Below are 26,383 nucleotides of genomic sequence, written 5' to 3' on the forward strand. Positions count from 1 at the left end.
AAACTCCTTGTTCCCAGAGAATTTCCATGGCTTTAATTCAAGACAGGATTAAATACTTTCATGAGTAGGCAAAACCAACTGTGCTAATCTGAGAAATCCATTGCTACCCTGGAAGTTAATATAACTAACCCAAGTCATCAAGAAAACTATATTCTGGGGCTTCCCTGGTGGCACAGTGGTTGAGAGTCCGCCTGGCGATGCAGGGGATACGGGTTTGTGCCCCGGTCCGGGAAGATCCCACATGCCGCAGAGCGGCTAGGCCCGTGAGCCATGGCCACTGAGCCTGCGCGTCCGGAGCCTGTGCTCCGCAACCAGAGAGGCCACAACAGTGAGAGGCCCGCGTACTGCAAAAAAATAAAAAAAAAAAAAAAGAAAACTATATTCTATCATCAATTCACACTCAAACACCAGGAAAATTACGATTATACTTTATATTTCATTATAATTCCAAAAAGACACAATAAAATGACTCTCCTGCTAGTGTCTTCAGGGACCGATTGCTTCTGCTTCTTTGCGTGAAGGAATCCCTAAGGAGGAAAGATTCCCCCCTCCCCCCCAACTGTCAGACTCCAACCGCTCCTCTTTTGTGCAATCAGCCTTAGAACATTTCCCAGACGCCAATATTTGACCTCCAGGAGAAACATGCGGTAGCCACCTAACGATAATTGGGGAAAACTGAACCAGGGTCTGGACTTAGGCACCGGCACAGAGAGGACTGGGGAGATTTCATGGTGGCCAGAAGGGCCATGGGAGAGCTGGTTCGATGATCCCAAAGGCCCTAGATCCTAGCTGGTTGGGGACCCGTTGCGTATCTGGTGCAAGATTCAGCTTCTCTCAGCGTCTGGGAACAGCGTGCTCACATGCCAAGCTTTGGACTACATTTCCCAGACAGCTTTACTCCCCGGGCTGTCGCACTTTACTAGGGCGTGTCTTGGAAGAGAGGCCACACCCGGCGAGCACCGCTGGGGCATCTCGCTCACCTCCGGCAGCCGCACCTGCCTCCCCGCGAGATGATTGGGGTCCTGCTCGTGCTCCTCCTCCTCCCCTTTCTCCTGTACATCGCTGCACCCCAAATCAGGTCTGTGCAAATGTATTGCCTTCTCTTGAGAAGTCTTTGGGGGAAATATTCATCCCCATCGAAGCTCTGTTCTTCAAAAGAAGGAAAGGAAGACTCCCCGCGGGGCTCCAAGTAGGGGAGTTCGGTTGGTCGGAGGAGGTGCAGGTCCTGGGTGAGGAGGGCGATACCAGGAGACCCCAGGCCGTGGGAAGGGGCTGCAGTCCGGAGCACCCTGCTTTGTTTCCTCAGTGCGAATCGTGACATCTGCAGCTCCATTGCTTGCTCTCTTGTTGCTGTTAGATTTGCTTTTTCTCTGGACAGATGTAGTAAAGGAGAGAATTGAAAGGGTTTCATCACATTCTCCTGCCTACTACCTGCCTTCGCAGCAGGAGTTGGGGGTGGGAGGTGGTCCGAGCCCTGCTCTGGGGTTTGGGGGTGGGGAGGAGAGGTTGAGGGTCGTGGTCTCTTGACCAGGTGACACATCAGCCAATGGCTGGCTGAGTGCCCCGGAGAATCAGCAGCGAGTTGCACACTGCTGATTGGTGCTGAGTAAATCACCAGTAGTGACGGTGGACCAGTGACTGAAGACACACACTCCTTCCCTCGGTGGGGATTGGATGGGCGGGGGAAGGGGGACGCGGTCACTGTCTGAGTGGAACTGGAAGGCGCGCTAGATCACCCTCTGCCGTTTCTTACCACATTCACCCCTTCCCTTTCTCCCCACCTCCCTCGAGCCCCTCCTCCAGTTGTATTTTTCCTCCCCTCTGCACACGTAGTCCTTCCACCTCTAGGCACACATGGGTGTTGGTACTGGGGCGAAACGCTGCTTTTTATCTCTTTCTGCCACGACATCCTCTTATCCCCATAGAATCTCACTGAAGAGTTGAACCTGAACTGAAATAGTGCTCATACCTCAGCAAGATTTTTCTAAGGAAGGTTACACTCCAAGGGTGATGTTCCAAACCACCTAGCTAGGTCATGGGGGCTCGACCAGAGCTGGACTTTCATAGTTGATTGTCTCTTTTCTTCCTGCTGGTTAAGCAGAAGGAAGAGCTGGGTAGAGGCCCTGATATGTTGTGGCTCCTGGAGCTAAAGCTGAAGGAATGTGGGAAACAGAGCAGGGAGGCTTGTTCTGGGGAGGAAGATATCCGTTGGTGGTCACCTTGAGTTAGTTTGCTTCCTTCATGGCCTGTTTGTTCTAAGCAGGAACTTGAGTGGCTAGAAGTGTGCACTTTGCAATTGTAAGTTCAATGAAAAACGTTGAAATGCTCTTAAAAATGCATCTCCCAGTCAACAAATTGTTTTAAATTGAGCCCCCAAGATTTGCAGAGAAAAGAACAATCCGAGGCCTACTAATATCTGTTTGTGCATTCATTCTTCTGGAAAAGCAGGATGAAGGAAGAAGGACTCAAATTAGTGAAACCAGGACTTGAATCTCAGCTCCCCTTTGTACTTATTAACATTATTCTTTGTCTTATTTATTTATTTTTTCTAAATGTATTTATTTATTTTTGGCTGCATTGAGTCTTCGTTGCTGTGTGCAAGCTTTCTCTAGTTGCGGCGAGCAGGGGCTACTCTTTGTGGCTGAGTGCAGGCTTCTCACTGCGGTGGCTTCTCTTGTTGTGGAGCACGGGCTCTAGGCACACAGGCTTCAGTAGTTGTGGCACGCGGGCTCAGTAGTTGTGGCACACGGGCTCAGTAGTTGTGGCACACGGGCTTAGTTGCTCTGTGGCTGAGGGATCTTCCCGGACCAGGGCTCGAACCCGTGTCTCCTGCATTGGCAGACGGATTCTTAACCATTGTGCCACCAGGGAAGTCCCTCTTTGTCTTATTTTTAAGTGTGTGTGTGTTTCTGTTTGTTTTGTCCAGGTTGACAAGCTTTCATAATTTTAACTTTGTGTTGGGTAAGCTGTTTTATTAAGGCCATAAAGTGACAGTTATGGACAGATTAACATCAGTGAACCAGTTCTTTCTTTTTCTAGGCTGAGTCTTGTGATTTCCTAAGCCCAAGAAAGAGCTCCACCAGGATCCTGGCTAAACAGATATTCATCAGTTCTTGTAACTGCAGGGAACAGTGCTAAGGTTTGCCCTTATAATAGAATCACTTCTGTCCTCAAGCAAGAGCAGAAACATTTGGACAGAAAATGTTTTTCTTTTTAATAAATTTATTTACTTATTTATTTATTTTTATTTTTGGCTGCGTTGGGTCTTCATTGCTGCGTGGGGGCTTCTCATTGCGGTGACTTCTCTTGTTGCGGAGCACGGGCTCTAGCCGCGTGGGCTTCAGTAGTTGTGGCACGCAGGCTCAGTAGTTGTGGCTCACAGGCTCTAGAGCGCAGGCTCAGCAGTTGTGGTACACGGGCTTAGTTGCTCCGTGGCATGTGGGATCTTCCTGGACCAGGGCTCGAACCCGTGTCCCCTGCATTGGCAGGCAGATTCTTAACCACCGTGCCACCAGGGAAGCCCAAGCAAGAAAATCTTAAGAGCAGAAAATTTTGTTTTCTTTCCTCCAACCTTCCTTTAATCTATAAAAAGCCAGCAGTAGAAGGAACCAAAACAGCCCTCAGCCTTGGGACCTGTAGACGCGAGAACGTTGCAGGAATCTCTGGCTGAGACAAAGAGAATGAAGAACTGATGAGCTCTCCTCTGTCTGCAGGAAAATGCTGTCCAGCGGGGTGTGTACATCAACCATCCAGCTTCCTGGGAAGGTCGCTGTGGTCACTGGAGCCAACACAGGCATCGGGAAGGAGACAGCCAAAGAGCTAGCTCAAAGAGGCAAATTCATCTGCTTCTAATTCCCTCCTGCCACTGTTGTTTTTTTTTTAATTGAAGTGTAGTTGATTCACAATGTTAATTTCTGCTGTACAGCAAAGTGATTCAGTTATACATATATATACATTCTTTTATTAATATATTCTTTTCCATTGTGGTTTATCATAGGATATTGAATATAGCTCCCTGTGCTATACAGTAGGACCTTGTTGTCCATCCATTCTATATGTAATAGCTTGCATCTGCCAATCCCTAATTCCCAGTCCATCCATCCCCCACAACCCCCATCTTGGCAACCACAAGTTTGTTCTCTATGTCTGTGAGTCTGTTTCTGTTTTGTAGATAGGTTCTTCTGTGTCATATTTTAGATTCCATGTATAAGTGATATCATATGGTATTTGTCTTTCTCCTTCTGACTTACTTCACTTAGTGTGATAATCTCTAGTTGCATCCATGTTGCTGCAAATGGCATTATTTCATTCTTTTTTATGGCTGAGTAGTATTCCATTGTATATATGTACCACATCTTCTTTATCCATTCATCTGTCAATGGACATTTAGGCTGTTTTCATGAATAGTGCTGCTATGAACATAGGGGTGCATGTATCTTTTTGAAGTATAGTTTTGTCCAGATATATGCCTAGGAGTGGATTGCTGGATTATATAGTAATTCTATTTTTAGTTTTCTGAGGAGACTCCATACTGTTTTCTATAGTGGTTGCACCAACTTATATTCCCACCAAAAGTGTAGGAGCGTTCCTTTTTCTCCACACCCTCTCTAGCATTTGTTATTTGTAGACTTTTAATGATGGCCATTCTGACTGGTGTTAGATGATATCTCATTGTAGTTTTGATTTGCATTTCTCTAATAATTAGCGATGTTAAACATCTTTTCATGTGCCTATTGGCCATCTGTAGATCTTCTTTGGAGAAATGTCTATTTAGGTCTTCTTCTTGCTACTGCTCTTTTATCCCTTGCAATGATGACCATTCTTATTATTTCCTCCCAGTCTTGGAATTCAAGAACATTCCAAGTGCCCCGCTGATTTGCTGGTCTGACACTAGTACAATGTTCTATATATAATGGACACAATGAATATTATTGATTTATTTTTCTTTCCTGATTTGTTCATCAGATACCTCTGTGTGAAGTAGGGGTAATTCCTTTTTTAAAAAAACAGTAGAAAATAACATTTAACATTAGTATTAGGTCTTTGATGCTCACTCAGAAACAGAGCCGACAGTTTGTCTCTTTTATATGTTGGTTGACAGGAGCCCGTGTATATTTAGCTTGCCGGGATGTGCAAAAGGGGGAGTTGGTGGCCAGAGAGATCCAGATCATGACAGGGAACCAACAGGTGTTGGTGCGGAAACTGGACTTGGCTGATACTAAATCTATTCGAACCTTTGCTAAGGGCTTCTTAGCAGGTAAGTGTGGAACTGGAGACTATGCTGTGGGTCTTGCAATCAACATGGCAGACTTAGCTAAAAGGAAAAGATTCCTCTCCCTCTCTGACACATAGAAATGCTAGACAAAATATAGCCAAAAACTTATGATTCATAGCTGAACTCATTAGTAACAAAGGGAAATACTCAAGAGGCAGAAACAAAAAGTGAATTCAAAGGTTCATAGCAGTGCGTAAGAACTAAAGCCAGAAATCTCATACGTGTACCAGAATTCAAAATGGGCTTTAAGGTCTGGAGTCCAAATATCCGTACAGGGATAGGAGATGAGACCTCAGGATGTTGAGGGCTGGGTTGCTGTTTGTATCTGAGGCTCCACATAAGGTTGGGATTCACAGAAAGCCATCTGGTCCTTGGTACAGGGAGCTTAAAAAAAAACCCAGGCCACCAGCTCAGGGACGTGACAAAGAAGCTTAACATCTCTTTAGAACATGGATGGATAAACCGTCATCTGCAAGAAATTAGAACTTCAAGCTGACATCATTTATGCGGTGGGGGGGAATTCATTCACACCACCAACTGGTGCAAGAAACTTGAGCTGAGAACTTAATGTAAAACCCCGTAGTATCACATCAAAATTGAGTCCAAGAGCACCCTGTAGGCTTATTCCCTCATAACCCAGGGATCTAGGCCTCCCAAGGGAAGCAACTTCCACTGATATATACTTTTAGTAAGAAATTACAACTCATTTGAGGAAATAAATCATAAGAGAGAGTTGGCAGATGAAACAAAGCGGTGAAACCAGTGTTTCTTTGTGGGCCTGAATCCGAGCGGCAGGGAAGCATAGAGAGTATCCTTTTTCTCTTGTTTTGGAATTTCCCATTCAGCTTGGGAAGTCTTTCTGTTGGGAGAGATAGACAGAACACTTCCCAAAAGCACTGAGTAAGTAGCTCCTGAACTGGAAAGATTGGAAAGGCCATTTGGTAGTGTCAGGTGGAATTTTGCCCTGTATTAAGAGTATGTATGATTCAACTGAAGTCTTAAAATGAAAAAACAATACAAAATAAGTATGAGGGGAAAATAGAGGAAAGATTGAAGCCACGCGTCCTCATTTTCAAAGCATGGGTATGGGGCAGATTTCAAAGATGTAACAGCTATGGCTGGCCACTTCCACACTCCATCCCCTCTTCCCTGCAGAGGAAAAGCATCTCCACATTTTGATCAACAACGCAGGAGTGATGATGTGTCCCTACTCCAAGACAGCCGACGGCTTTGAGATGCACATGGGAGTCAACCACTTAGGTAAGAAATTGTGTCTCATCACAAAGCTAGAGGGAAACTAAAGTTCTCCTTGGAAAACAGGGTCATATGGAGCCTTCTTTGTGGTGTGATTGGACCTTTGGGCCATAACAGACTATAAGTGTATAATAAATAGTGTCGTCCTGCCTGAAAGCTCAGGCTTGCTTGAGGTTCCTCCCACTTTTTAATCTGTGCTTCAGATTCAATTTACCTTAGGATATTTTTGAACAACCTAATTGGATTGGGGGCTGTGTTGCTTTCTTTGTAGAGACGCTTGTGGCCAGCATCAAGTAGAGGCCACCTGCTCTTAAACAGTGATGTTATTCAAAGTTGGAATAAGACATGACTTCATATTCGTATTCACATAATCCAGACCTACCTCATAGAAAGATGTCTCATGTCTTTGGCTGTTCCTATTTCCCTAAACCGTCACTGAACTTATTCTGTAGTTGATAATGAATTAATGAGACAAAAAGCCTTATTCTTGAATGCTCTGCCTTCCATAGCTGAGCCCGGCTCACCACTACTCCCTTCACACTCCCATTGGCCCTGAACTCTGTTAATTCTACTTTTTCTCAAAGGTCACTTCCTCCTGACCCACCTGTTGCTAGAGAAGTTGAAGGAATCAACCCCATCAAGGGTAGTGAATGTGTCTTCCTTAGCACATCACCTGGGAAGGATCCACTTCCATAACCTGCAGGGTGAGAAGTTCTACCATGCAGGTCTGGCCTACTGTCACAGCAAGTTAGCCAACATTCTCTTTACCCAGGAACTGGCCCGGAGGCTAAAAGGTAGGCTTAGAAGAAATGAGTGTGGACACATGAGTCAATGGGAAGTAGCTAAAAGCCACAGGAATAGGAACTGTTTTCTGGAGCCCATCCTCTGGACAGGACCTGCTTCCATGGCTCTACCTGGGTATAGTTTCAGTAAACAGCCCACAAGTGAATGTTAGAGGTGACTGGGAGGTAACGGGAAAATTCTGAAGGCTGGACTTTGGCAGTTATTAGCTGCATGACCTGCAGCAAGTTGTTTAACTTTTCAAGACTTATTTCCTCATATGTAAAATGGGACTGCTTCACGGGTTATTGTCGTGATTAATTCAGGCCTCATGAGCAAAGCAAGTTTTTTGACTCGTAATGAAACAAGATAGAAGGGAGGGACCAGAACTGGCACTGGCTACAACCATTGGGATAAAACAGGTGCTGGGACTACAGAGGGGGTCTCCCTAATAACAAAGGGTCATATAAGAGGGAAATGTATGCTTGAGGAGGGCAGTCTCCAGTCACAAATAAACAGAGATCCTTGGAATGGTCTACTATGGATTTCCAATAAATAGAACGGGAAATCCAGGGTGGACAATTAGAGTTGCTTAGGATTAAGGCAGGCAGAATTCAGGCTGAAGGTAGCAGACATATGAGCCCCATCGTTGGAACAGGATCCTCAAACCACATGGACAGCTGTGAGATGGAGAGTTATGTCTGTGCCCAGGGCATAACATCCTTTATCAGCTTGGGATGGATCAGGGTAACTGGATGGTGAAGACTACCCAAAGGTTGGTCAGGGAGCTAGGGTGGCCTGGAAGTGGAGAGATGGACCCAGCTGTGAGGATCAGATAAAAGCAGAGGCTACACGAGTGAGAAAACCTGATAGGTATGAGGATTAGGTGGGAAATAGCTATGATGCAATGAAAGAAACCTGGGCATGACGGAAGAGTCATTCATTCAGCCATTCAACAACCACGTATGCCAATGTCCATGCTATTTTACACACTGGATTAGTGGAGTGGTGGAGTGGTTCACATCCAATGGGAGAGAGAAATAATTAGCAAGTATTTATACAACTGTCGCATGTAAAATCACATGTAAAATCAGTCTAGTAATGCATGAATAATTCTCATTGTAAAAAGTTCAAATAAGATGGAAGTATATAGAGTTATTCTCCTCTCTTCCCTTTCTGCTTTTCTGCCCTCAAGATACCACTGTCAACAACTTGATGTGCACCATTCCAGTTATTTTCTTGTGCATTTACATATGTATATATCATACATAAGGAAGTGAAATTCCAGCACAGCATCTTAGAGATCTTTCCATGTACTAGATAGAGATTTACCCCATTACTTTTGTTGGCCACATTGTATTTCATAGTATAGATGTGCTTTAGTTTATTCATTTCCTAAACAATGTCTAGACAGTTTTCTTTTTGTTGTTGTTATTTAATTATAATTGTGATAAATGCTATAAAGGGGAATTACGAGGACCTATAATGGATTGGCGGGGGGGGGGGGGGTGGGGAGAAGCTTATTCAGTCTGAAGGATCAGGAAGGACTTTTCTGAGGGAGGAGTTGCAAGCTGAGCCCTTGCAGGATGATTAGAAATTAAATGGGTTAGGGCTTCCCTGGTGGCGCAGTGGTTGAGAGTCCGCCTGCCGATGCAGGGGACACGGGTTCGTGCCCCGGTCCGGGAAGATCCCACATGCTGCGGAGCGGCTGGGCCCGTGAGCCATGGCCGCTGAGCCTGCGCGTCCGGAGCCTGTGCTCTGCAATGGGAAAGGCCACAACAGTGAGAGGCCCGCGTACCGCAAAAAAAAAAAAAAAAGAAGAAATTAAATGGGTTACAGTGTGGGTGGGGTGAGGCAGCTGAGGGAGCTGAGGAACATTCCAGGTAGAAGGAAGAGAATGCATGAAGGTCTGGTCTCTGCTTGAGAAACTGAGAAAAGGCAGTCATAGTTAGAATGTAGAAAGCAAGAGGTCTGAGCTGAGACTGGTAAGGTTGGTGAAGGTGAAATCCAGAGAGGCCACAGTAAGGATTTTAGTGTTTATTCTAAGGGCAATGGAAAGCCGTTAAAATGGAATCCTTTTTTAAAACGAGGGCAGGAGTGGATGCAGCAGGTGATTTCTGTGGTTGAGGTAAGAAGTGAGGGTAGCTTGGACTAGGGTGGTGGAGACGGAGGGTAATAGACACTCCTGAGAGATATTTAGAATGTGAAAATTGCAGGGCTTGTTGATTGGAGATGTATGGTGAGGTGGTGGATCCTTAAGGACTGGTCCTGTGTGCCTGCCTGGTTGAAAGTGTAGGGAACAATGCAAGAACCAGGTTTGGCCTTAAATATATGAAGTCAGTTTTGGACCTCTGAGTCTGCATTACTATGGGTCATCTAGAGTAGATGTCAAGTGGAAAATAATACATGTCCACAGTCCTTTTTCTGTAATTGTGAACTCCACAAAGGCCTGAAAACTCAGTTTTTTCCTAAGCTTGATACCAAAACTCATTTGGCAGCAAAACCTCACCTGTACTAGGGAGAGTAGGTACTAGACACTTTATATATATATAATAAAATTTAAGAAATTGGAAACATTTCTGACCCCAGGGTTTCTAGAAAAGAATTGGGGACCTGAAATAGCACATGCATAAGTGTCATTTAGCACTTATCATGCACCAGACAGTATTCTAAGCTCTTTTACACATGAACTCATTTAATCCTGAGAACAGCTCTGTGAGGTGTAGGTATTATAATTATCCCTATTTTACAGATGAGGAAACTAAGTCACAACATCAGGAAGGTCACACAGCTAGTGAGTGGTAAAGCTTGGATTTGAAACTGGGCATTCTGACTACAAAGTCCATACCCTTAACCACCACATTATACTGCCTTTTATTGTCAGCCAAGAGTTAAAAGGAGCCACTTGGACCATAGATAAAAATGAGTGCTGTAAAGTTACAGAGAGGGAATTTAGTGAGCCATGAGAACTCTTAACATTTAAAGTTTGGGTAGAAGATGATGAACCGGTCCAGGAAACAAGAGGATGCATCCAGAAAGGTTAAAAAAACCAGAAGAGGTGTGGGATCATGGAAGCCAGTGAAAAGGCAGCTTTAGGATGAGAGTGGTTAACAATGTCAAGTGCTTCTGAGAGGTCCTGGCTCTGCTGCTTCCTAGCAGTTAATAACCTCTCTGAGCCTTAATTGTAATCTGTGAAATGAAGGTATAAATTACTGTGAGGAGTGCTTGCGATTGCATCATGGGAAGGGAGTCCACATGGGGCAAATGTTTATTCATGTCTTCTGCTGTCTTTGGCCACTTGGCAACATCAAGTCCTGTCTTCCCCTCTCTATATGGCATCCCCGCATCAGGCTGTGGCGTTACAACGTACTCTGTACACCCTGGCACAGTCGACTCTGAATTGGTTCGGCACTCATCCCTCATGAGATGGATTTGGTGGCTTTTCTCCTTCTTCATCAAGACCCCTCAGCAGGGAGCCCAGACCAGCCTGTACTGTGCCTTAACAGAAGGTCTTGAAGTTCTAAGTGGAAACCATTTCAGGTATGAATGTATCTGTTTTTGAAGATGGAATTTCATTGCCCACAGGAAATAATTTGGATTTGTCTGGTATACCATACCCTTTTTATTTTTTGGGGGGGAGCGGGTGTTTATTTATTTATTTAAATTTTCATTTTATATTGGACTATAGTTGATTTACAATGTCGTGTTAGTTTCAGGTGTACAGCAAAGTGATTCAGTTATACATATACATATATTCATTCTTTTTCATATTCTTTTCTCATATAGGTTATCATAGAATATTGAGTAGAGTTCCCTGTGCTATATAGTAGGTCCTTGTTGGTTACCTATCTTAGATATAATAGTGTGTGTATATTAATCCCAGGCTCCTGATTTATCCCTCTCCACCATGTTTCCCCTTTGGTATCCATAAGTTTGTTTTCGATATCTGTAAGTCTGTTTCTTTCTGTTTTGTAAATAAGTTCATTTGTGTTATTTTTAAAAATTAGATTCCACACATGAGTGATGACATATGATATTTGTTTTTTTCTGTGTGACTTACTTCACCTAGCACCTAATATGATAATCTCTAGGTCCATCCATGTTACTGCAGATGGCATTATTTCATTCTTTTTTATGGCTGAGTAATATTCCATTGTCTATATGTATACCTTACCTTTTTAAAAAAGTACATTGTCCAATATGGCTTTTGTCTCTTGACTCTAGGGATGAGGGTAGTTAATGATGCTGCTAATGATGCTGATGTTTTATCTTTTAATAGGGGAATTTGACCCATTCATATTTTTTTGTGGTAACTGCTAGGTTTGATTTTATTCATGCCATCTTTTATATGGATGATTATGCTTTCTGGTTGTTTCTTTTCTTCCTACATTTTTTATGTCAATCTAGTTTTCTTTGTTCCTTTTTGGACTCCTAGTTCTATTTTTTCACATTAAAAAGAATTTGAATCTGTATTTCTCCACTGCCTTCAGGACTAAAATAGTATCAATGGACTCCCTTCTTGAATAAGTGAAGACTTTTAAAACTTTGTATTGTAGGGAATTTTGAATGTACACAGGAGTAGACAAAATAGCATGTTGAATCCCCATATACCCGTAATCAACCTCAACAACCATTAACCCATGGCCAATCCTGCTTCATCTCCATCCACTACCCCTTCCCATATTTTTCTCATTCCATATTATTTTGAAGCAAGTTCCAGATATCACATAAGATCAAAATTTTTAACACGGTTTCACCTCCACCTTCAAGATTTTGTGGAAATAATCTGAAATTTTAGAGAAAGGGCTGTAAATAAATTCAGATTGAAATGAAAGGTAGAGAGTCAGATCATGAAAGGTCTATAATGCCAGGCTTATAGAGGAGCCGCAGAAGTTGTTTCAGCAGAGAGAGCCACAATCTGGTCTGCGGTTTAGAAAAATATCCTTAGTAACTCCGTTTGATGAATGAATGAAGTACCTCAAATGAGAGAGAATGAGTTTCTGATGTAGGGTAATGACAGCTGGAATGAGGAGAATGATTTAAGTGGGAGACCCTGAAGAGGCAGAATTTTTACCACTTGATGACCAACCAGTGAGGGGGTAGAGGAGGATTTGGTGACCTGGGTTCAAGCCTGACTTATTAGGAGATTAATTGTGACATTAACTGAGACAGAAGTTGTAGATAAATAATGTGTATAACTTAGGGTTCTTTGATTCCAAACCAGTGGAAATGGACTCTGGCTAACATAAGCAAGAAGAGAATTTATTAAAATATGGGGATACTCCTAGGTTCGAAGGGAAGACTGAAGAGTCAGGCTTCGAACAGGCAGAATGGCCAGTCAGCTGGCCAGGACCCTGCTGCTGGAGTGAGTGAACGCCAGCTGTCTGCAGTCTGTTGTGTTGCTCACCATCCACTCTCCAGGGAGGAAGCATTGGGTCTCCTTCCTGCCCCGATCATCGCCTCCATCCTCTCACCCCCACTCACTTGGCTACAGGAGGGCAGGCAGGCATTTGATTAATGGGCTCTTCAAACTATATCCAAGAAGAAGAGGTAATTCCATAGAAAGAAATCAGGTTTCTATTGCCAAAAGAATGTGGGATGGGTGTTCAACCAAAGAGTAACAATTGCCCACTACGTAACAAACCCGGCTCTGTACATGTTGAGTGTGTTATCCATAAGATATGTGAGTAGAACTGTGTAGCGGATAGCTGGAAATGCAGGTCTGAAGTGCAAGAAGATAGATTATTTAGTTTTGTACACTGGAATGATTTTTCAAGAGTGACTGGATTCTTCTTCCCTGGAGATTTTTTAAAATGAAATAACCCTCTATCTTGGTTTTGACTGAATGGCTTAGAGTCAGCTTCAAATCCATAATTATTGAATTGACTTTTGAAGAGCCTTTCCAGTACAATGGATTCTTAACTTTAAGCATTTTGAAGATCCAACAGCAGCCATGTAGACCACTAGCAAGACATGCACATAGAAGTCTGTCTTGATTGAAGCTTTAGGACCTTTGCACTGGTTGTTCTTTTCTGCCTGAAACTACTAATCAACTTTTTGTCTTTATAGATTTGCCTATACAGTTGGAATTATATAATATATGGTCTTTTGTGACTGGCTTTCACTTAGCATTACATGTTAAAGGTTCATCCATGCTAGAGGGTGTATCAATACTTCATTCCTTTTTATTGCCAAATATCTTATGGATACACCATCTTCATTTATCCATTCATCAGTTGATGGGCATTTGGATTTTTTCCCATTTCTGGGTTATTAAGATAATGCTGCTATGAACATTCATGTACACATTTTGTATGGATATTTCTCTTGGGTATAAACCCAGAAATGGAATCTCACTGGAATATGGGTTATATTTTAACCTACTTTAGCTGTTGAGAAACTACCAGACTGTTTTCCAAAGTGGCTGCACCATTTTACATTGCCACAAGCAGTATATGAGGGTTCCAATTTCTCCACATCCTTGTTAACACTTGTTATTGTCTGTCTGTCCTTTGATATTAGCTATCTGAGTATGTATGGAGTAGTATCTCATTGTGGTTCTCATTTGCATTTTCCTGCTAATGATGTTGAACATCTTTTCATGTGCTTATTGCCCGTTTCTGTATCTTTGTTGGAGAAATGTCTATTCAAATCCTTTGCCCATTTTTAAATTGGATTGTCTTTTTGTTGTTTAGTTGTAACAGTTCTTTATATAATCTAGATATGAGTCCTTTATCAGGTATATGATTTGCAAATATTTTCTCCCATTCTGTTGGTTTGTCTTTTCAGTTTCTTCATGGTGTCCTTTGAAGAACAGAAGTTTTTAATTTTGATGAAGTCTCATTTATCTATTTTTTCTTTTATCACTTGTGCTTTTGGTGTCTTATCTAAGAAACTATTGCCTAGCCCCAGGTCACAAAGATTTATTACTGTTTTCTTCCAACAGTTTTATAGTTTTAACATTAAGTTCAGGTCTATGATCCTTTTGGTTTTCTTTTTGAATTTTATTTTATTTATTTTTTTACACAGCAGGTTCTTTTTTTTTAACATCTTTATTGGAGCATAATTGCTTTACAATGGTGTGTTAGTTTCTGCTTTATAACAAAGTGAATCAGCTATACATACACATATATCCCCATATCTCTTCCCTCTTGCGTCTTCCTCCCTCCCACTCTCCCTATCCCACCCCTCTAGGTGGTCACAAAGCATCGAGCTGATCTCCCTGTTATACAGCAGGTTCTCATTAGTTATCCATTTTATACACATCAGAGTATACACGTCAATCCCAATCTCCCAATTCATCACACCCCCACCCCCACCCCCGCCACTTTCCCCCCTTGGTGTCCATACGTTTGCTCTCTACATCTGTGTCTCTTTTTCCGCCCTGCAAACCGGTTCATCTGTACCTTTTTCTAGGTTCCACATACATGCGATAATACATGATATTTGTTTTTCTCTTTCTGACTTACTTCACTCTGTATGGCAATCTCTAGATCCATCCACATCTCAACAAATGACTCAATTTCGTTCCTTTTTATGGCTGAGTAATATTCCATTGTATATAGGTACCACATCTTCTTTATCTATTCGTCTGTCGATGGGCATTTAGGTTGCTTCCACGACCTGGCTATTGTAAATAGTGCTGCAGTGAACATTGGGGTGCATGTGTCTTTTTGAATTATGGTTTTCTCTGGGTATATGCCCACTAGTGGGATTGCTGGGTCATATGGTAATGCTATTTTTAGTTTTTTAAGGAACCTCCATACTGTTCTCCGTAGTGGCTGTATCAATTTACATTCCCACCAACAGGGCAAGAGAGTTCCCTTTTCTCCACATCCCCTCCAGCATTTGTTGTTTGTAGATTTTCTGATCATGCCCATTCTAACTGGTGTGAGGTGGGTGATACCTCATTGTAGTTTTGATTTGTATTTCTCTAATAATTAGTGATGTTGAGCAGCTTTTTTAAAAAAATTTATTTATTGTTTATTTTTGGCTGTGTTGGGACTTTGTTGCTGTGCGTGGGCTTTATTTGTGGCGAGCGGGGGCTACTCTTCGTTGCGGTTTGTGGGCTTTTCATTGCAGTGGCTTCTTTTGTTGCGGAGCACAGGCTCTAGGCGAGCAGGCTCAGTAGTTGTGGTGCACGGGCTTCGTTGCTCCACAGCCTGTGGGACCTTCCCGGACCAGGGCTCGAATGCGTGTCCCCTGCATTGGCAGGCGGATTCTTAACCTCTGCGCCACCAGGGAAGTCTCTGTTGAGCAGCTTTTCGTGTGCTTCTGGGCTTCTGTATGTCTTCTTTGGAGAAATGTCTATTTAGGTCTTCTGGCCTGATTGGGTGGTTTGTTTTTTTAATATTAAGCTGCATGAGCTGTTTATATATTTTGGAGATTAATCCTTTGTCTGTTGATTTTTTTTTTTTTTTTTTTTTTGCGGTACGCGGGCCTCTCACTGTTGGGGCCTCTCCCGGACACGCAGGCTCAGCCGCTCCGCGGCATGTGGGATCTTCCCGGACCGGGGCACGAACCCGCGTGCCCTGCATTGGCAGGTAGACTCTCAACCACTGCACCACCAGGGAAGCCCTGTCCGTTGATTTGTTTGCAAATATTTTCTCCCATTCTGAGGGTTGTCTTTCCGTCTTGTTTGTAGTTTTCTTTACTTTGCAAAAGCTTTTAAGTTTCATTAGGTCCCATTTGTTTATTTTTGTTTTTATTTCCATTACTCTAGGAGGTGGATCAAAAAAGGTCTTGCTGTGATTTATGTCAGAGAGTGTTCTTCATATGTTTCCCTATAAGAGTTTTAGAGTGTCCAGTCTTACATTTAGGTCTCTAATCCATTCTGAGTTTATTTTTGTGTATGATGTTAGGCAGTGTTCTAATTTCATTCTTTTACATGTAGCTGTCCAGTTTTCCCAGCACCACTTATTGAAGAGACTGTCTTTTCTCCACTGTATACCCTTGCCTCCTTTGTCGTAGATTAGTTGACCATAGGTGTGTGGGTTTATCTCTGGGCTTTCTATACTATACCATTGATCTATATTTCTGTTTTTGTGCCAGTACCATACTGTCTTGATTGCTGTAGCTTTGTAGTATAGTCTGAAGTCAGGGAGTCTGATTCCTCCAGCTCCGTTTTTTTCCCTCAAGACTGCTTTTGCTATTAGGGGTCTTTTGTATCTCCATACGAATTTTAAGATTTTTTTGTTCTTGTTTTGTAAAAAATGCCACTGGTAATTTGATAGGGATTGCATTGAATCTGTAGATTGCTTTGGGTAGTATAGTCATTTTCACAATATTGATTCTTCCAATCCAAGAACATGGTACATGTTTCCATCTGTTTATGTCATCTTTGATTTCTTTCATCAGTGTCTTATAGTTTTCTGAGTACAGGTCTTTTACCTCCTTAGGCAGGTTTATTCCTAGGTATTTTATTATTTTTGTTGCAATGGTAAATGGGATTGTTTCCTTAATTTCTCTTTCTGATCTTTCGTTGTTAGTGTATAGGACTGCAAGAGATTTCTGTGCATTAATTTTTTTATCCTGCAACTTTACCAAATTCATTGATTAGCTCTAGTAGTTTTCTGGTGGCATCTTTAGGACTGTCTAAGTATAGTATCATGTCATCTGCAAAGAGTGACAGTTTTACTTCTTCTTTTCCAATTTGTATTCCTTTTATTTCTTTTTCTTCTCTGATTGCTGTGGCTAGGACTTCCAATACTATGTTGAATAAGAGTGGCAAGAGTGGACATCCTTGTCTTGTTCCTGATCATAGAGGAAATGCTTTCAGTTTTTCACCATGGAGAATGATGTTTGCTGTGGGTTTGTTGTATATGGCCTTTATTCTGTTGAAGTAGGTTCCCTCTATGGCCACTTTCTGGAGAGTTTTTATCATAAATGGGTGTTGAATTTTGTCAAAAGATTTTTCTGCATCTACTGAGATGATCATATGGTTTTTATTCTTCAACTTGTTAATATGGTGTATCATATTGATTGATTTGCGTATATTGAAGAATCCTTGCATCCCTGAGATAAATCCCTCTTGATCATGGTGTATGATCCTTTTAATGTGTTGTTGGATTCTGTTTGCTAGTATTTGGTTGAGGATTTTTGCATCTATATTCATCAGTGATATTGGTCTGTAATTTTCTTTTTTTGTAGTATCTTTGTCTGGTTTTGGTATCAAGGTGATGGTGGCCTCATAGAATGAGTTTGGGAGTGTTCCTTCCTCTGCAAATTTTTTGGAAGAGTTTGAGAAGGATGGGTGTTAGCTCTTCTCTAAATGTTTGATAGAATTCACCTGTGAAGCCATCTGGTCTGGACTTTTGTTTGTTGGAAGATTTTTAATCACAGTTTCAAATTCATTACTTGTGATTGGTCTGTTTGTATTTTCTATTTCTTCCTGGTTCAGTCTTGGAAGGTTATACCTTTCTAAAAATTTGTCCATTTCTTCCAGGTTGTCCATTTTATTGGCATAGAGGTGCTTGTGGTAGTCTCTTAGGATGCTTTGTATTTCTGCTGTGTCTGTTGTAACTTCTCCGTTTTCATTTCTAATTTCTATTGATTTGAGTCCTCTCTCTCTTTTTCTTGATGAGTCTGGCTAATGGTTTATCAATTTTGTTTATCTTCTCAAAGAACCAGCTTTTAGTTTTATTGGTCTTTGCTATTGTTTTCTTTGTTTCTATTTCGTTTATTTCTGCTCTGATCTTTATGATTTCTTTCCTTCTACTAACCTTGGGTTTTGTTTGTTCTTCTTTCTCTAGTTCCTTTAGTGTAAAGGTAGATTGTTCGAGATTTTTCTTGTTTCTTGAGGTAGGATTGTATTACTATAAACTTCCCTCTTAGAACTGCTTTTGCTGCATCCCGTAGGTTTTGGATTGTCGTGTTTTCATTGTCATTTGTCTCTAGGTATTTTTTGGTTTCCTCTGATTTCTTCAGTGATCTCTTGGTTATTTAGTAACGTATTGTTTAGCCTCCATGTGTTTGTGTTTTTTACCTTTTTTCCCCTGTAATTGATTTCTAATCTCATAGCATTGTGGTCAGAAAAGATGCTTGATATGATTTCAATTTTCTTAAAGTTACTGAGGGTTGATTTGTGACCCAAGATGTGATCTGTCCTGGAGAATGTTCTGTGTGCACTTGAGAAGAAAGTGTAATCTGCTGTTTTCGGATGGAATGTCCTGTAAATATCAATGAAATCTATCTGGTCTATTGTGTCATTTAAAGCTTGTGTTTCTTTATTAATTTTCTGTCTGGATGATCTGTCCATTGGTGTAAGTGAAGTGTCAAAGTCCCCCACTATTATTGTGTTACTGTCGATTTCCTCTTTTATAGCTGTTAGTAGTTGCATTATGTATTGAGGTGATCCTATGTTGGGTGCATATATATATATATTTTTAACATCTTTATTGGGGTATAATTGCTTTACAATAGTGTGTTAGTTTCTGCTTTATAACAAAGTGAATCAGTTATACATATACATATGTTCCCATATCTCTTCCCTCTTGCGTCTCCCTCCCTCCCACCCTCCCTATCCCACCCCTCCAGGTGGTCACAAAGCACCGAGCCAATATTCCTGTGCCATGCACCTGCTTCCCACTAGCTATCTACCTTATGTTTGTTAGTGTGTATATGTCCATGCCTCTATCTCGCCCTGTCATAGCTCACCCTTCCCCCTCCCCATATCCTCAAGTCCGTTCTCCAGTAGGTCTGTGTCTTTATTCCTGTCTTACCCCTGGGTTCTTCATGACATTTTTTTCCCCTTAAATTCCGTATATATGTGTTAGCATACGGTATTTGTCTTTCTCTTTCTGACTTACTTCACTCTGTATGACAGACCCTAGGTCTATCCACCTCATTACAAATAGCTCAATTTCGTTTCTTTTTATGGCTGAGTAATATTCCATTGTATATATGTGCCACATCTTCTTTATCTATTCATCTGATGATGGGCACTTAGGTTGTTTCCATCTCTGGGCTATTGTAAATAGAGCTGCAATGAACACTTTGGTACCTGACTCTTTTTGAATTTTGGTTTTCTCAGGGTATATGCCCAGTAGTGGGATTGCTGGGTCATATGGTAGTTCTATTTGTAGTTTTTTAAGGAACCTCCATACTGTTCTCCATAGTGGCTGAACCAATTCACATTCCCACCAGCAGTGCAAGAGTGTTCCCTTTTCTCCACACCCTCTCCAGCATTTATTGTGTCTAGATTTTTTGATGATGGCCATTCTGACTGGTGTGAGACGATATCTCATTGTAGTTTTGATTTGCATTCCTCTAATAATTAATGATGTTGAGCATTCTTTCATGTGTTTGTTGGCAGTCTGTATATCTTCTTTGGAGAAATATCTATTTAGGTCTTCTGCCCATTTTTGGATTGGGTTGTTTGTTTTTTTGTTATTGAGCTGCATGAGCTGCTTGTAAATTTTGGAAATTAATCCTTTGACACTTGCTTCATTTGCAAATATTTTCTCCCATTCTGAGGGTTGTCTTTTGGTCTTGTTTATGGTTTCCTTTGCTGTGCAAAAGCTTGGGTGCATATATATTTATAGTTGTTATATCTTCTTCTTGGATTGATCCCTTGATCATTACCTAGTGTCCTTCCTTGTCTCTTGTAACATTCTTTATTTTAAAGTCTATTTTATCTGATATGAGTATTGCTACTCCATCTTTCCTTTGATTTCCATTTGCATGGAATATCTTTTTCCATCCCCTCACTTTCAGTCTGTATGTGGCCCTAGGTCTGAAGTGGGTCTCTTCTAGACAGCATATATATGGGTCTTGTTTTTGTATCCATTCAGCAAACCTGTGTCTTTTGGTTGGAGCATTTAATCCATTCACGTTTAAGGTAATTATCAATATGTATGTTCCTATTACCATTTTCTTAATTGTTTTGGGTTTGTTTTTGTAGGTTCTTATCTTCTCTTGTGTTTCCCACTTAGAGTAGTCCCTTTAGCATTTGTTGTAGAGCTGGTTTGGTGGTGCTGAATTCTCTTAGCTTTTGCTTGTCTGTAAAGCTTTTGAGTTCTCCATGGAATCTGAATGAGATCCTTGCCGGGTAAAGTAATCTTGGTTGCAGTTTCTTCCCTTTCATCACTTTAAATATATCGTGCCACTCCCTTCTGGCTTATAGAGTTTCTGCTGAGAAATCAGCTGTTAACCTTATGGGAGTTCCTTTGTATGTTATTTGTTGTTGTTCCCTTGTTGCTTTCAATAATTTTTCTTTGTCTTTAATTTTTGTCAATTTGTTTACTATATGTCTCGGCGTGTTCCTCCTTGGGTTTATCCTTCCTGGGGCTCTCTGCGCTTCCTGGACTTGGGTGGCTATTTCCTTTCCCATGTTAGGGAAATTTTCGACTATAATCTCTTCAAATATTTTCTCAGTTCTTTTCTCTCTTTTCTCCTTCTGGGACCCCTATAATGTGAATGTTGTTGTGTTTAATGTTGTCCCAGAAGCCTCTTAGACTGTCTTCATTTCTTTTCATTCTTTTTCCTTTATTCTGTTCCGTGGCAGTGAATTCCACCATTCTGTCTTCCAGGTCACTTATCTATTCTTCTGCTTCAGTTATTCTGCTATTGACTCCTTCTAGTGTATTTTTCATTTCAGTTATTGTATTGTTCATCTCTGTTTGTTTGTTCTTTAATTCTTCTAGGTGTTTGTTCTTTATTTCTTCTAGGTCTTTGTTAAACATTTCTTGCATCTTCTTGAACTTTGCCTCCATTCTTTTTTTTTAATTTATTTTATTTTTTTATTTTTGTCTCTGTTGGGTCTTCATTGCTGCATGCGGGCTTTCTCTAGTTGCAGTGAGTGGGGCTACTCTTCATTGAGGTGTACAGGCTTCTCATTGTGGTGGCTTCTTTTGTTGTGGAGCATAGGCTCTAGGTGCGCAGGCTACAGTAGTTGTGGCTTGTGGGCTCTAGAGTGCAGGCTCAGTAGTTGTGGTGCCCAGGCTTAGTTGCTCCGCGGCATGTGGGATCTTCCCGGACCAGGGCTCGAACCTGTGTCCCCTGCATTGACAGGTGGATTCTTAACCGCTGTGCCACCAGGGAAGCCCTGCCTCCATTCTTTTTCTGAGGTCCTGGATCATCTTCACTATCATTATTCTGAATTCTTTTTCTGGAAAGTTGCCTATCTCCACTTCATTTAGTTGTTTTTCTGGGGTTTTATCTTGTTCCTTCATCTGGTACAAAGTCCTCTGCCTGTCTTTCTGTGAATGTGGTTTTTCTTCCACAGGCTGCAGAATTGTAGTTCTTCTTGCTTCTGCTGTTTGCCCTCTCTCCTTTTTTTTCTGGCCATGCCACACAGCATGTGGGATATTAGTTCCCCAACCAGGGATCAAACCTGGGCCCCTGGCAGTGAGAGCAGAATCCTAACCACTGGACTGCCAGGGAATTCCGTATGATCCATTTTTGTTAATTTTTGTATATGGTATGATGTAGGGTTCCAGCTTCATTCTTTTGCATTTGGATATCCAATTGTCCCAGAACCATTTGTTGAAAAGATTATTTTCTCTTTGCTGAATTGTCATGATAGCTGTATTAGTCCATCTCGGGCTGCCATAACAGAATACCACAAACTAGATGGCTTAAATGACATTAATTTATTTTATCACAGTTCTGGAGGCTGGAAGTTCAAGATTAAGAGGCTGGCAGGGCTAGTCTCTGGTGAGGCCTCTCTTCTGCATTGCAGATGGTTACCTTCTTGCTATGTCCTCACATGGCCTTTCCTCTGTGTGCATATATTCTTGGTGTCTCCTTCTCTTCTTAATAAGAATGCTAGTTCTATTGGATTAAGGCCTCACCCTTATGACCTCATTTAACCTTAATTACCTCCTTAAAGACCCTATCTTCATTATAGTCACATGGGGGCTAGAGCTTCAACCTATGGATTTGGGGGGACATGAATCAGTCTATAACAGTAGTGTTACCAAAAATCAATTGACTGTAAATGTGAGGGTTTACTTCTGCACTTTTAATTCTATTCCATTCATTTACATGTGTATCCCTATGCCAGTATAATGCTATCTTGATTATAGTAGCTTTATAGTAAGTTTTGAAATTGGTCAATCTTTTACCTATACTGATTAATACTTACCAAAGTCCCACTGGAAATATCAGCATCATGACCATGCTGATGTCATAACCATACTTCAGTAGTTCTTATTGTATGTAATATTTGAATTTTGTATTTGAATAATTTTTACAGCATGTCTTAGCTTACAGGGGATTTTCATGTCCTTTGTATCATTTGCTGTTCACCGTAAACTTAGAAGGAATTTAAGGCTTAGTGCATTGGAGGCTGTAGAGGCCTACAGAGGCCAAGTCATTTCCAGAGAGTCATCCAGACCCTCTTGGTCATCAGTGATAGTCTTTTCACTCAGAAATGGCAGGTTTTGCTGGTGGTATTGGTGAGTTCCCTTAAACAGAAGTACTACACTTATAAGGCTTGTTTTTTAAATGCAAAGTTATCTTTAAGTATTTTTTTTCAACCTTTCATGTATTTAAGAAACATTTGGAGAACTGGTTGAAAACAGATTACTAGGCCTCAATCCTAGAGATTCTGATTCAGCAGGTCTGGGGTGGGGCCTAAGAATTGGCATTTCTAGCAAGTTCTCAGAGATCCTGCTGTTTGTCCACAGCCCAGAGTTTGAGTAACACGGTTTTAATGGACATAGTGTTAGGGGTTTGCTTCACATGGTTGTTTCAGACTTATCAACTCTCCTTTTTACCTTCAGAGTTTGCTTAGATGGTCCAGGAAGCAGTTTTCTTGAAACGGTATAGTTTTAAAAATTGTTTCTCACATGACGTCAAAGATCGTGAGCCTTTTACTCAATCATTTAAAAGGAAAATAACCCTCCATTGAATCCCTGCTGTGTACTAGATGCAGAGAATACAAACATGAGTAAAAGAATTATCCTTGAGAAACTTTTCTGGGTGGTGAAAAGTTGGGACACCCCTCCGGCATTTAATGGGGACTTAAAACAATTGTAGTTACAACAATGAAGAGAAGGTATATGAAACACCTGGGACCTTGTTATTACCATTTCTTTTCTGCTATCATCTTTTACTTCTTTTGTTGGTTATGAAGCTGACTTTGCTTGTTCTTTGAGTTTAAAAACAGTTATAACTGCAGGTAGATCAGAAGGAAGGTTTTTTTTTTAGCCACTCCAAGCATCTATGACCAATGTAAATAGCAGTATCTCAGCTACATGACACTGTACAAGGTCCTATAGAGTGAACCTTAGAGACATGTTTGAACAAGATGGACATACACAGGAGTCAGGCAGGCACTGATATTACAGTTAAATACACACACACACACACACACACACACACACACACAGGGGAATATAAAGACTAAATGGTACACATTATATATCAAACAAAGCATTCTGAGCCGGTGTGGTCTAGTGAGCCCTAAAATGGTAATTACATTTTCTCTGAGGTAAACATTGGAGGATGCAGAATTAGGGCAAACACTGGTCCTGTGAAGCGCCCAGAGCACATGTCATCCCTGGGTTGTTTTTCTGTTGTGTTCCTTATCCCAGGCAGAGAGCAGACTCCATTCTTAACCCTGTGCTTTCAGCCTTTCTCTTTCCTTTCCAGTGACTGCCGTGTGGCATGGGTCTCTGCGCAGGCTCGTAATGAGACAGTAGCAAGGCGGCTGTGGGATGTCAGCTGTGACCTGCTGGGCATCCCTGTTGATTGACAGGTGATGGCAGTTGGACCCAAGAGAAACCTGCAGTAGACTACTAAGTACTCCCTGCCAAAATGATTCTCCTTCAGGATGGCCAAAACCTTGAGCACAAAGAAAGCAAACCTTCCAGCCTTGCCTGCTTGATGTCTGGCAACAGCCCCGTGTACACTGCCAGATTCATCTAAACGCCTTGCATTTGTCCAGATTTATTTTGCTCCCGTTACTGCCAGAGTTACTAGAGATAATATAGGATAAGTAGACCTTCATATGACCTCCAAGCTCATATCTTCCTTCTGAAGCCTACTACCTAGGAGAACCTAAGCTATGGCAGGGGTTAATTTCTGGCACTTTGGATTAGTTTCTATCCTCTTTGTCCACAATGTAGTTCCTCCCAACCAAACAACCTTCAAGGGGGCCATCCTTTAGCCTTAGCTAAACTCCAGGAGGCACAGTGGCTTGGCTCAAGAGCAGGGCTTGTCCCTCACCTCTTAAGAAAACCATCATGGCACCAACGTCTGGATTCTTTCAGGAAACTTCACTGAATCTGGATTGTGGCATGGCTTTATCTCTGACAACCTAAAGCCACTGCTGCTAAAACACTTTCACATGCCTAGACCACAGAAGAGTTTCCTTTTCTAAGAAGTTGGTGGAGTTTACAGGATGGCAGAAATTTGGGGAAAGGCAAAAATAAAAATCAAATTTAAACTGTCATTCATTTTCCTGCTGTTTCTCAAATCAGCAAGGGGGTAGTGAAAGAAGCAGCTTGAGAAGATAGGCCACCTGACTTCAGTTACTGACCCTAGGTCCATGGAGGCCTCCTTTTTGTGCCTTCGTTTCTCTTAGAAAACCAGAAGGGAAAGGCTATTTAGTGATTGTCCCTGAGTATATCTTTGTGTGTGTTCTTGTGTATTTATGCAGCTGGGAGTATTCAAAATAGCCACAAAGGAACAGTATTAAACTGGACCCCTGTGCAGGTAAATAATCAGAGACGGAGCAGACCTGTGTCATTCAGTCTTTGATACAATGGAAAATGAACTCTGTATATGCTGATAACTACCCACCAAGAAGCACATGGGTGGCAGGGAAGAAGTCCAAAAAAGAGAAGAATCCTGGAAGATAATGCATGCAAAGGCAATGAAGGGACTAGAAAAGGGTTTTAAAAACACACACACACACACTCACACAACAGCTAAATATGTTAGTAATATCCAGCAATAGGAGAATTGAGGGTGACCACCTGAGTTCAAGTAAGACGGGAAAGGCACTATGTTAAGCACCAATCAACCTATGTGGTAGGAAAAAACCCAGACAAACAAAAACAAAAAAAAAAACAAACAAAAAACCCCCAATTATTTATTCAGCAAAATTGTCTTAAGGACTGATATCGGTAATTATAGTCAATTTAAAAATCTTTCAGGGCATTTCCTTACATTATCTTGACAAGATTAAAATGTCTACTGTATTTGCTAGAAATCTACCGTTTATTTGGAGAATGTTTATCAAAAGTAATGCTGCCAAAGGAAGGCTGAGTAATTGGTACTGTTCCATCACTTGTTTGGAGTACATTCTTCTAATAGAGTTTGTGATTTTCTTGGACTAACAATTTACATATTCACTTTTGTGGAGAAAAGAGTTATAGGACCACAGTCTTCTCATATTTGTAAATAATCTTTTGTTGAACTTGTTTTGACCATTAGGATATATATTTAGACATGGTCATTTTATGGAAAAATTGGAAAACTTTTGATAATAGTGCAGAACTGAGTTAATATTTTACTTAATTTATATTAACTGTCAATGACAAATTAAAAATTTGATTATTTATGTTTTTATTTACCAGAATAAAAACTGTAACAATTAAACATTTAATTTGAGTCAACAGAAGAAAACAATTAAATGAAACCTTAATTAGAGTCAAAAGAAGAAAACACTTTTCATTACTATGGTTATGCAATCATTTCTTGTTCATGAGGATAATTTGTCCCATAGTCAGCCACAGTACAGTGTCAATTCAAACTCCATTAACTTGGGTTGTGTGATAATTTGATTATTCATTCACCCATTTTCTACTAATCTTTTATGATGCTGTTCAAAGATCATGTTTTCCATCCCAGGCTATTCGTTACCTCTCCTTTTTGTACTTGTCCCTTCTATAACACAATGCTATGGGACCTACAGTACACTGCCACTAACAACCTGACTTTTCCCTCTCTCTCTATGCTCAATGAATATTAGTAGCTCAACAAAAGTTTGTTGAATAAATGGTCTTTGAACTCAGTCTAATAAGGGTCCAGGAGATATAAATCACCAAATCATTTCCCTCTGAACAGTCATATGTCTTTTAATACGTGTGGGCAGTCTTAAGTATTGGGCTGCCAAGCAAACAT

General features: G+C 41.2%; 1 protein-coding gene across 3 annotated transcripts; it reads left to right on the plus strand.

Moving 5' to 3' along the window:
• Positions 1-922: 922 nt before the first annotated feature.
• On the plus strand, positions 923-25,469 carry RDH11 (retinol dehydrogenase 11). 3 transcript variants are annotated; one of them, XM_019922235.3, is made up of 7 exons: positions 923-1,078; positions 3,714-3,832; positions 5,102-5,257; positions 6,431-6,535; positions 7,114-7,323; positions 10,660-10,849; positions 23,886-25,469. In XM_019922235.3, exons 1-7 carry the CDS (start codon positions 1,011-1,013, stop codon positions 23,953-23,955), a joined length of 918 nt encoding a protein of 305 aa, XP_019777794.2. In that variant the 5' UTR covers positions 923-1,010; the 3' UTR covers positions 23,956-25,469. The 3 variants fall into 3 exon arrangements, with proteins under 3 accessions (XP_019777794.2, XP_019777789.2, XP_019777811.2); XM_019922230.3 differs by having other exon boundaries at positions 23,906-25,469; XM_019922252.3 differs by having other exon boundaries at positions 7,114-7,233; positions 23,906-25,469.
• Positions 25,470-26,383: the final 914 nt, after the last annotated feature.

This window comes from Tursiops truncatus, chromosome 2, assembly GCF_011762595.2.
Source record: "Tursiops truncatus isolate mTurTru1 chromosome 2, mTurTru1.mat.Y, whole genome shotgun sequence".
Classification (NCBI taxonomy): domain Eukaryota; kingdom Metazoa; phylum Chordata; class Mammalia; order Artiodactyla; family Delphinidae; genus Tursiops; species Tursiops truncatus.

Excerpts from the sequence above, each read along its gene's own strand:
- RDH11 (XM_019922230.3), top strand. The coding sequence starts at position 1,011 with ATGATTGGGGTCCTGCTCGTGCTCCTCCTCCTCCCCTTTCTCCTGTAC. Across the intron at positions 5,258-6,430 it reads TGCTAAGGGCTTCTTAGCAG|AGGAAAAGCATCTCCACATT; the intron begins GTAAGTGTGGAA and ends TCTTCCCTGCAG. Across the intron at positions 6,536-7,113 it reads CATGGGAGTCAACCACTTAG|GTCACTTCCTCCTGACCCAC; the intron begins GTAAGAAATTGT and ends TTTTTCTCAAAG.